The sequence below is a fragment of the Cebidichthys violaceus genome, unplaced genomic scaffold (assembly GCF_023349555.1).
Source record: "Cebidichthys violaceus isolate CVI_PGR_0920_01 unplaced genomic scaffold, fCebVio1.0.p SCAF_20, whole genome shotgun sequence".
Taxonomy (NCBI): Eukaryota; Metazoa; Chordata; class Actinopteri; order Perciformes; family Stichaeidae; genus Cebidichthys; species Cebidichthys violaceus.
Genome location: NW_027176373.1, coordinates 2812310 through 2824540, shown reverse-complemented (window position 1 = coordinate 2824540; position 12231 = coordinate 2812310). Strand labels below are relative to the sequence as shown.

At 40.2% G+C, this 12231-nt stretch overlaps 2 protein-coding genes across 2 annotated transcripts in view; one reads left to right on the top strand and one right to left on the bottom strand.

The window, feature by feature from the left end:
• Positions 1 to 4903, top strand: part of stk32a (serine/threonine kinase 32A) — a 63310-nt gene extending 58407 nt beyond the window's left edge. Inside the window, exons 12-13 of the mRNA XM_068715683.1 lie at positions 1841 to 1905; positions 2282 to 4903. Coding sequence (XP_068571784.1) covers positions 1841 to 1905; positions 2282 to 2399 — 183 coding nt within the window. The 3' untranslated portion in view covers positions 2400 to 4903. The remainder of the gene's footprint in view (positions 1 to 1840; positions 1906 to 2281) is intronic.
• A 4707-nt stretch (positions 4904 to 9610) lies between these two features.
• Positions 9611 to 12231, bottom strand: part of dpysl3 (dihydropyrimidinase like 3) — a 29073-nt gene continuing 26452 nt past the window's right edge. Inside the window, exon 14 of the mRNA XM_068715681.1 lies at positions 9611 to 9765. Within this exon, the coding sequence (XP_068571782.1) occupies positions 9671 to 9765 (95 nt within the window). The 3' untranslated portion in view covers positions 9611 to 9670. The remainder of the gene's footprint in view (positions 9766 to 12231) is intronic.

The window sequence follows — 12231 nt, the reverse complement described above, 5'->3', positions numbered from 1 at the left end:
TTTAGTGCACAGTTATGATCTCTGCACACTCGTGCTTTGTCTCGTTAAATGGAAAGTTTAATTTAAGCAATAAGCTTTCCAAACTTCCTTTTTAAAAGCAACAAATAAAGAGAGAGAGGGAGGGAGGGAGAGAGAAGAGGTGGTGATGAATTGCCGAGAGTTAATGGTACTGTTCTCTCTGCAAGGCCAGGAGCTTGAACACAGGTTGCACTTAAGCAGTGCAACTTGTGTTCAACCTCCTCCTGTAACTGTGATTGCTGTAAATAACGAAGTATTTTTCCTGGATCTTTAAAAAAAGAGAGCTGCTTTGTAAATAAACTGGGGGAAAGGTTATGCAAAGGTGGTGTTTTTGTTGTCAGGTTCTATCATGCCTTTAGATCTAAGAATATCTCATTGTGAAATGAGAGACCCTCCATCACACTCAGCGTCTCATCAGTCTCATCCATCACTGATGTTTGACTAATTATATACAGCATTCCTCCTCTGTCTCTGTCTGCCTGTTTGCTTCTTTGTCCTTTCAGTAGTCTGCACCACCCACACACAAGCACACCCTGTGTTCCCATCTCTGTCTGGATGATTGGTGTTTATATGTAGTTATGTCGTGAATTTGTCATTTTCCTCTGTGATACCGCTGTGAAAGGGTCCCGGAAACCCCCCCCCCCCCCAAAAAAAAGACACCGACTGCCACTGCACGCATGCGAGATAATTACATAATGCACACTCTCCACCTTCTGTTCTTTTCGTTCACTTTCTCAAGTGTACATACACAGCAGCTCTCTCTCTCTCTCTCTCTCTCTCTCTCTCTCTCTCTCTCTCTCTCTCTCTCTCTCTCTCTCTCTCTCTCTCTGCCATAGTTTAGTTGATGGCTTTTGGTCTGCCAGGGGCTGTTCCCCCACTGTGACAGCACCTGTACAGAGCCTCTCTGCCTGTGTGACTGACTGCTCTGGGCAGGGAGTCAGCCACTTCTCTCCTGGAGGGGTTTTCCGTGAACCTGGATGTGACTGGAGGGGTGTTTTTGGGAAGCAGCTTTCTTGAGGATTAGGAGTCCTTGGATGCCCTAACCTCCATAAGGATGAGGAAACTCTTCAAAGTAGAGACATTCTGGAGGACCAAATTGGCCAGTTTGGAGTTTAAGTCTAATTTTATAAATTGTGTTTAATTTAGGTTATTAATTAAGGTGTATATACAGAGAGGTAAGGTAAAACCCTCATCTGCACAAGGAAATGAACAAACCATTCTGCATTTGTTCATTTTCTCTCTATTATGTTCTTGTGTCTCTATTAGTTTGTCTCCCTGTCAGACAGACACACACACACAAACACACACACACACACACACACACACACACACACACACACACACACACACACACACACACACACACAGTGCAGTGTCCTAATGGTGATGTATCTCTATAATCTCTCTTGTCACTGCCTCCTCGGGAGAGTGAGAAAGCACCTGTCTACTACTATACAGTCGTGTGAGGACAGTCTGCCATGACAGAGCCGGATGTTCTCACATGATTAAGTGGGCCAAATATGTATGAGTGCGTGGAGCAGGTGGAGACATCAGCGCATAAGTGTCCTCTAAAGTTAGGTCAAATTCCTCCTCTGGCATCTTATTAAAAGAAAATAAACTCCTATGAGGAAAGTAGTGAGCGCAGTCTACTGCCCGTCTCACACCAGTGACACCAAAACAACTGTGTGTACATTAAATGTAATCAATTCTGTAGATGGGATTGATAAGGACTAATGATCGGCCCAGATTTTGTTATTGCTTTTTCAGGATTGCCAGCAGTTGAGTTACTGAAGGTCTGTGTTTTTGGTTGTCTCTCCTCCAGAACGGTCAGTTGCAGCAGAGATTGGATAATGTCCAGAGAGACTTCATCGTCTTCAACAGAGAAAAGTAACCTCCGATACATGCAAAACACCTTCTGTTCACCAATACTGTTCATCTCATTGTGAAATAAGTTGCAATATAACTTTCAGGAAACATCACAACTGTCAGTGTATAAAATCAATATTGAATGACAACAATGTTTAGTATGGTTAATGAAATGTTCTGTCGTTTTTTAGACTGCAGTAAAATTTAAAATCCTTGCCAAATATCACAGTAAATTCTTTAATGTCTCTAAAAACAGCTAGGTTTGGCCATCACAAGTCTATGGTAAAGTTAAAATGATGAAAAATAAAAACTGTTATTAGCCACTATCCTTGGCCATCAGAGGCAAGAGGTTAAGGTAAAATGATAAAATGTCAATAGTGTGTTCTTTACTCACCAGGTCAAAGAAAGCAGTGGTGGACTCAGACTCCTCTGAGTTGTCCATGAGTGAGAAGAACAAGGCAATAGAGGACGGACAGAACAACAACGTCGAACCGGCTGCCTACTTATCAGGATAGGTCTGGAGACCCTACATCCCAAACGTAGTCCCTTACCACTTGCACCTGCCCACAGCTTGTAGATCAGCAATTTACACAAAGACACATATTGTTCTATCAGCACAGGCACTCGTCTTCAATGTTCCCCGCACCGCACCACAACACGTACTTGTGTGTCACCGTTTGACCCACAAAACCCACATCGAGATCTGCAGACCTGCAGGAGTGAAATGGACTCCCGGAGCAGCAGCCGTGCCAGACCGAGGCTTTTTTTTTCCTTTTTCTCTTTCCTGTCACAAAGAAGAACGACTCTCAGCAGAGTGTCACTCATATCATGCTCCTTTACATCACTCTGGTGCTCTACGGTCTGCTCAACCTCTACTCTGGGCAGCGTGCTGAAGTGGAAAGGAGGTCACAACCCTGCCAAAAAAAAAAAGGAGACAATGCCACACCTGCTCAGCTGTTACAGTAATAAAGTCTGACGTGGTTAGCATTGGCTGAAAGCTGTAGGTACTGCTGCTGACCTGGGCGGGACACTCAGTTGTCTATTGTCAGCCATGCATTTTCTGGTTAATTACAGCTATTTCAACACAACAATGGTTCTCCAGTGCTATGGAAATGGACTGAATAAGAATTGGCATGAGGGTGGACATCTTTGTCCCGTGTGATCCACATGACTTGAGCATGACACTAAGAGTACGACACATTCAAACGGAGGGGTTACTAAGGTATAATGAGGCCTTTTATTTTAAGAACGCAACCACAGATTCCTCTAAGATAGAAAATGAAGAGCTGAACTGTAGGCTTGGGCGTGAATGGCTCACTTCAACATAGCAGCAGATACACGGCGGTAGCGGACATTATGCTTAGCTTAGCATAGCTTAGCTAGTCGAGCTAACAAAGACGGTAGGATTGCAACATTTTGTACAATGTCCCTACTGCAGATAGGCAACTGCAAGTTTTAGTTTCACTTGCGTACGCTTTAAGTTACTATTGAGTCAAAACTGAAATTTGAAATGCATTTGACAAACAATGGTTTTAAGGTTAACCTTGGAGGTCCATTCTTGAGCTTGGAAGTTTTATGAAGTCGCTGAAGTTAAGGCCACCCGGTGTGGTTGAAAGCTCCGGCCACAACCAGAAGATTACTGATCAATCTGCAAATGACCAGCAGGGTCTTTATATACAGTTTTATAGCTATGAAAACATAGAAAAGGTAGACGGTAGGTGTTATATGTTTTGCACTGAACTTTGCTTTGCACATGCTTCTTCATCAACTGTAGCATTTATGCACAGAGAGACAAAAAAAATCTAAAGCTGTGAGTGAACACTTATTCCCTTAGGGATGGTTTTATAGACAAGGATTAAGCTGAGTCCTAGATAAGATTTATTTTCAGTTACTGTATGTATTATTTTTGTCAAATAATGTTCGTGCCCTTCTTCTTTTGTGTTGAATACAACCAATTACTTGTGCCACCAGATAAGTCTGTAAATTTGTATTCAAAATTAATTGCTCCCATAGAATAATACGTTCTGCGACAACATTCTTGTACAGATGGTATTCAACAGTAATTTAGCACCAGCTGGATAACACAGTGGGGGGAAATCGTAATATTGATTTTCACATTCAATTTTGTTAACAAGAAAACAAAATAAATAAAAAAGAAATTGGAACAAATAAAAAAAAACAGGCCAGACATTACCCCCTTATTCATAGGATTTAAATATACTTTAAGATTTGTCTGAAACTATATGTCTAAGAAACCACACCTGCCTCTGAAGTTTCAGAGGGATGCCTTATAACATAGATATGGCACACAGCTCTATCCCGTAAACTGTACGTGTAAGTAAGAAAAACCTGAGCTTTTTTTCAAAATCAGTAAGTAAATGTCATTTCTACTAATGTCTAGTCGTCCTATTGACCTCGATCTTATCTATGTGCAATACAACTCAATCCTTTCAAGTCTATGATACTTGTTAGAATATTTAAAATAGATTTCACTCTATTCAGTTCATTACTGTTGGCACTTTTCTATTGAAAATTGGTACAACGTTTTGACTTTGTGTTGTTGTTGTTGTTGTTGTTGTTGTCGTCATTGATGTAAATTTACAGATCCAAAGGTGGTTTCCTGTATAAGTTGTGAGATATAGTGGGATAGTTAAATAAATCCTGGGTATACTCGGGGTAAATGATATTTGTGAATGATTATCTTACTTTGTCCATATATAATAGGTACCAGATGGGTTGGGTTTATTGTGATATAATCATTTGATGTGGCCGATTCAAAAAGTGAACATTTAAATAATAATTGACAAATAGTAGTTTACCCAGGTAATAACATTTTTCAACAAAACTTACCAACCTAAAAAAAAGATTAAGTCTAGGAACAGATTTGTTCCTTACCTGTGAATTTCATTCCAATTAAGGTTTTGTTGTCCTTCAGTTGTCACTTTGTGTTTATTGTATTCAAATGTGATGAAGTTGCAAACTATTAAGGTGTGCCTTAAAAAAAATGACTTTCTTTTTCTGAACCAATCCGACAATGTCTTGTGCTTTATTTCACTGCACGTCTTTCTGAATTACCATATTTTATTGAATAAGCATTTTAAGTAATATGGGACATGGAATGGCGTCAGTTGTGAAAGCAATTAAGCAAAATCAGGAAAGTGGAAAGATCTAAAAAGAGTGTTAAATTATTGGGCTAAAAGGTCTTTAAACAAATTGCATATGATATGTATTTAATGCGTAGGTTGCTCTCCACGATCCTAAATATTATGCTGCCCCCTAGTGTTAACTGACAAGTAGTGCAGTTAGTAACCTACAGAGGAGTAGATGGACTTGGTATGAACACCCATTGTTAAAATAATATGTAAAGATATAACTAGGATGAGTCTCCAACTTCAATGGCCGTTGTTTATCTACACACAAATCAGGTCTGATTCAACAAAATAATCTCTTTACTCTCTCTCTCGTTCCAATGCGTCTCAGAGCTTTTCCTTGATAACACACCCTCAGCATCCAAAATGCTTTTGTGATAATGCTGATATGCTTTTCCTATTTTCTCTCTCTCTCACACACACACACACACACACACACACACACACACACACACACACACACACACACACACACACACACACGTCTACCACTTCCCTAGGTCATATAGAAGGCACGGTCCCGTCTCTCTTCTGAAATGAGCTGAGGCAGCACATCTCCACATTAATGGGAGATCTGAGGGGGATTTTTGGTTGATAAATGCTTCCCCAATATGCTATGTGGAATCCCCAATGATAAAAGCAGCAAACCTCGGCTTATCACATGAATGTTAACAAAATATATTGTTATCTACTCACAAACACAGACTGGATAACAACGAATCTACATTATCCTCTCCGGAAATGTTTTCTCATTACAGTCATACACTTTCTCATTGTGTTACCTACAACACCAACAAGCACCACACACACACACACACACACACACACACACACACACACACACACACACACACACACACACACACACACACACACACACACACCACCCCAGTTTAGACTGAGGTTGCTGACTCATCTCTTAATCCACACCTAGTGTGCATTTTACGATCGTCATCAATGCCACTTGGCATGATTGCTATGATGTCATTAGACTTTTACTCACCATTAAACAATGCATGAGGGACCTTGCAGCACTTTTACTGTTGGACCACACAGTGAGGGTGAATGTGTGTGTAACTCCCACAACTAGGGAACACAATGGGACTGTACTTTAGTCATCCTATTAGTTCGACCACACAGTGCGAGTGTCATCAATGTGATTAATTATTTTCATGAAGTGCACTTTCCTTACCAATCAGCTAAATTGGCAAAGTTTGGATACATGACAATGAAATACGATCAGTCTGTGACGCAGGAATAGCTCTAATGGTTATTCTTACAACAGGGGAAGAGGTGAGACTTACCTTTATGTCCTGCTGGAGTTTTGACATTCACCCAAACTGCCATTTGTTTGTGTGTGCTTCATCTTTAAAGTTGACTGTATTGTCTTTTTACAGTTTTCTTCTTTTACCATTCCACCCTGCAATATTAACACAAAAAACAAACACCTAAATTACCAGCAGTCTAAACCTACAGAACTTGTACTTGAAATTGAATTGGTTAGAATTAAACATTGTGAGACAAATTCTTACTCCTCACTGAGAAGACGTTAAAGCATCTGCTAACATTTGTATGGCATGCAAATGTTAGCAGCCAGCCAAACTATCTCCCTTTATCTCAAACACTGCAACTCTGTAATTATGGGGGAAAAAATTACCCAGAAGTGGAACTCCTCCTCCATTGGTGGGATTTGCGTTGGCTCTTTCATAATAAACATGAGTGTGTGTGATTATGTTAATAGGGCCACCAAAAGTTGACGTAGCGGTCAGCGAGCAAAAAAGCTAGTTTGACACTTATTTCTGAACTTTTTGAAGGACTGTCACATCTAGGCATTGCAATCCTGGAGGGCTACCCGAAGGAAGCCTCTCATTGAACAAATAAAGCATTTAGTTAATTGATTGCAGGTGTTTTTCTACACTTTAGAGCGGAGTAGTGTTGCTCAGCGCTGCCCCTGGTGGCCAAGAGATGGATTGCATACTAGACTTTAGCTGTGGGGCATTAGCTGATGATCCAGTGTTAATATCTATTATCTTATCTTGGCATTAAGTATAATTTTTCATTTTTACTGGGCTTATTTGAATTGTTACAGATCCGACATGCGGAGCAAGGAGAATACATATATATATATATATATATATATATATATATATATATATATATATATATATATATATATATATATATATATATTATATATATATATATATATTATATATTATATATTATTATTTTAATTTTTCTGTGACAGTAGGTCAAGTCTCCCAGAGACGCTGGTGTAAATCAAACCTCATGCTTCTGTTATGCATGTTGTTCATCCAACTTGAACCCCTCAACTCTGTCTGAATTGTTTACACAGTCACTCACCGCCAAAATGACTCACTGTCTGAATAAATGGCCAGTTCATACTCTATAAAAGGAAAGATATAGTGCCTAATAAAGTGGAAACTCTAGGCGTATAAACAGCCAGCAAAGATGTGGATACAGATATATAGTGCCCTGGGGTTTTAAGCAATTCTGGTTTATTGAGAAATGAATAATGGTGTTTAATACAAAGTAAAGAGACACTCAACATGTAAAGCTCCCCTGCCTGGATGTGCTAAGAATACTGTACATAGCGTTGCGCTTATATTGACAGGGCTGCTTCTGCAAATTATATCTGCATTAGAAAAGAATCACAGGTACAAATTCAATAATTCATATGGAAAATTCAACCTGATGAAGCTGTTTTTTTAATCTAAAATGTGAACGTAATGCTAATGCAAATTGTAAAAATGTGTGACGTTAATTCTTGAGGAAGGTCAGATTTGATTATCATAAAATAATTGTAGCCTACTTGTAACCTTAGGTCTCTTTCTCATTAATTCAGACCATTTTTAGAACCTTTAATTTTGTTGTGTCCACCTTTAGTACATACTTCTCAATGAAAAAAAGAGATCCCAGTCAAATCAGTTGCAACTCATGTTTATTCAGGAAACAAATCATACCTCCACAACACACCTTATTTTTTTACCTGCCATCTCTGGGTTTTGATAAAACAGTAAAAAAGAATCAACATAAAAACAATAACAAAGGTTGTCAAACTAACATAAATACAACAAACCACCACTCGTTCCTGCCCCAGACTCTGCCCCACCGCTGCCAAATAAAAACGCCATCTCCTCCCCTTCTTCCCCCGCAGTGGGACAGCAACCAAATAAAAAGCTTCCCTTACTGCACCGTGATCCTCTGCGTTGCCAGAATACAGCAGAGACATAAAGAGCTCTAAGCCCCCCTCAGAGCATTCAGATCCAGAGTGCTTCACGTAAACTAACTTGGGCCCATGGTTATATTCAGGCTGGTGTTGAATTAGCATTGGTCAGAATTGCATTAGAGGGCTAGGGATGACAAGGGAATGATGGTCTTCCTCTTGTTCTAAAACGAGAGCCCAATTAGTCAGGAATGAAAAAGTAAAGCAAGAGGTGAAGTGCTGTTATCTGAAAGCAGGCGTTTGTCACTTATTCATTTAATTGCATCTGGTTTTCTTCATTGCCCTAAATTCTAAAGCTCATCATTACAAGTTACGGCTGAGCTTCAAGGGAGTGTATTTGTACTTCTTCTGAACAGGTTTTTTTTTTAGTTAATCTTTTTCTCCCTCTTTCTTGTTTTCAAGATGATTTTAGGATGAGCACATTTAGCAGCCAATAAGCTAGAAGCAAATGCAAAGGACGGTTTCTTACAACGTTCAATATAGCCATGATAGAGTGCAGGACATAAAAAAAGAATTGGGAGATACAGAATGCTAAAAACCCTTTCTATGCATGTGTCTGTGTTCCTTTAATAACATCAATAATTAGCCAATCAATACAACATGGGGATGGTATTCATCAAGCACCTCAGAGGAGAGGGAGTGGCAAAAGGATCAAGGATCACGTCACCCATGTTATTGTGGCCCATGCAGCTCCATGTCCAACGGCACTCCTGCTCTGAGATTTGATAAATACCTTTTACTTGGTCCAGTAAACCCAAACAGGCTGCAACAAACATCACTCACAAAGCTACATTACATCTACCGTATATACAATGCCATCTAGAGCTAATCAATGGTACTGCATGATAAAACATGGCTAATGTGGGATCTAGTGTTGCTGACTACGGAGAAAGCAGGCTACTGAAAAGTGGGTGACATTGAAAGCCAAACAGGGTGAAAGAACCATCGCATCAATCTGAGAAAGGCAGTATCTGTTTTCCTTTGAGAGCAGAGTTTGTTTGTATTTGGTTGAATGTGATGGTATGCAGTTTTACTGGTGTAGTTTCCTATTGGCAAATAGCACAGTGAAGATGTTCTCACTGTACTGTGGTGTATTCTATACTGTGGTCATGTGTATTGTGCTTTGTTGGTATCTTTTAGTGGCGATTCTAAACCACTTTAAAACAAACTCCCCAGGAAAAGAGATGCTGTTCTCATCTGAGCATGGTAGCGCTGTGACAGGTAAGGCATGAGGATTCAGTGTTTGGCTCTTTTAACTAATCATGGTCCTCTGCATCTGCTCCTCCCTCCCTCCCTCCCCCTTTCCCTCCCTCCCTCCCTCCCTCCCACCCTCACTCCTGCACTCTGGCTGCTGTCGTTTTCTGGACGCATCCCCTCTTCTTCCTGCTGTTTAACTGAGGGATGTGATGTTGGAACGACCACCAGGGGGCACTACGATACGCCGGCCAGCAGGCCTGATGGGGAGGTCATCTGGGATGGAGGGGCCTGGACAGAGAGGAAAGGAGAGACAGATAAAGTGAATTACATGGAAGGAAAAAAAAGAGCAGAGGCAGTTGGAAGAGATATCAAGGGTGAAAAAAGGGAGCTAAATTGAAAACCAGGGCAAAGAGAGAATTAAAGAGAGACGTTTAAAAGACTGTAAGAAATTAGACAAATGGACACAAAGAAAATGCTGCATATCAGTTTCCCATTATTATCTTGTCTTAGAAGAAAACACAATGGTAGGAAATGGAGAACAGACATGGATTTACATATACACACCTTTGTAATGCTAGTCTCCAACTATGTATTCATATCCCCACCTGCATGCTAATTAGTTAACGGTGCAGTGTAGAACACTCCATGTGTGAGCCCTCAATGGGACAAAATAAGTGAATTTAATGTGTATGGTAAAGTGGAGAACATGCATAGAACCTCCAAATCCCCATAAAGTGTTATCATTGGTTAGCATGTACTTTACTTTAAGTGCTGTCTGCTGTTAAAACCAGAATTTGTCCCATTTGTCAACCCTTTCAGACTTCATCACAGGACACAAATACTTGCTGTCATACACTCGCATTATTACTTTCCAGGACACATTTGTCTATTGTCTATGATATATGTACCTGCCACTGAGATGACAGGGTGATTCATATTTCAGCAGACCATGCCCTGTATGAGTGCTAATGAAACATTAACAAAAGAAGCGACAGTTTGACATAAAGCACCGTGTTTCCAAAGGATGAGCCAGAACCTCTGCAGCAACAAATTAACAGCGAGCATATGAATGGAAAGCAGAGTGATGTCAGACGATGATACACTGTATCTAAGCAAACAATCCGTCCCATCTCATTCCAGACAAGTAAATCCACTCTGCAGGTGGTGGCCCTGGACAAACTAAAATAGATTGACTCATTCTGAGAGTACATACTCTCAGTACACACAGAATCTTTACACAGTCTGGGAAACCAAGAGCAGCCTTACTCCCCTCTAAATTTATACTCAAATGTGGAAATTCTTTCCGGCGGAGGTCACCGCCGTATTTCATCGATGAGGTATCCCACGTAACCTACTCTTGTAAAGACAGGTTGCTCAATAAAACCAACTAAACACCAATCTGTGGAGTTTAAAAATGAGTTATCCACTATTTGAAAATACTACATGCATTCACAAAGACAGCCAATACCACTGTGAGAATAGCTGTGTGCTGTCCAGGTAAAAAAAAAGCGTCCGCTCTCATTGATTTACATGGACATATTCACTCCGTCAGGAACGGATGGAAACACTGACTATCTGATTCACGATTCTACCATGTGCACAAAGTTTCACTGTTTGGCAGCCTGACAGAAACAATTTCTCACATTTGTTTTCTAAATCAAAGCTAATCCAATGCCTTACATATGGGCATAATCAGACTGTCACTCAGCAGCTCCGCATAATGGAACAGATGTCGAGTGTGAATACATAGTGTTGTGATCTCTCACATTAGATAGGCTTTCTTAATAGACCATGTCCAGATGCCAGGACTGAAATCTTGTACGCTGTGCGTTTTAGGCCTTGAGCCAAAATGCATATCCAGCGTCCAAGTGTAACTGTGGAAAACACATGAAACTATGTAGCTTGACATTACTAAAAGGTTGTAGTGAGAGGTCACAGTGTCCTAAAGAGCAATAAAAAAAATTCTACTTGAGAGGCGTGAGATACTGTAAGAGAGTAATTCAGCGGGAGAAAGGGATTTAAGGTGCATTTCTTAGAGATGAGTCATTACAGAGAATGACTGGTCTAACTGAGTTAGGAAATAAAATGTTGAGTAGTGCAAAATACATGTGAAAACAGGAGAATAGAAGCCGTGATTTGCTTAGTATAATGTGCATAGTACAGAAATACACCAAAGTACTGAGCTCCTATCTCGAATGCTAATTCATCGAAGTTACCATCATAGATGCGTCAAAAGTACAGTTTGTATGGTTTCAATTTGGGGTAATGTTGACTTCATGGTAAACCACACTAAAGCACGAAACAGCTAACTGGTTGCGTACACACATTTAACTTCATGCTGTCTGTGCTCTGCCTCATTAAAACTCAAAAGGAGCTTAAGTGGGCAACTTAATGACATGCATTAACAGACAAATTGCCCTTTTTTTGAAGGAGCCTGGTATACTGCAGACAAACGCATGCCATACTTTGCACATCATAAAGCATGAAACAGGATAAGGGCAGATTATTAGGTTACTCTACAGGCTTGAAGCTTATCGCCAAGAAGATGTGAATGCTTCATTCAGAGCAACATGCAAAAAAAATTAAAAAATCACACGACGCTTCCTCCTTCACAGCGTGATGTTGTTGCTCAGTTGAGATAAAAGGAGGCTGTGAAGGTGGATCGACTGCTGCACATGCATGCGTCTCTGATGTGTCTCCATACAGCATAAATCAATACAGACCATAAACAGATGAAGGGCTGGGTGATATGAG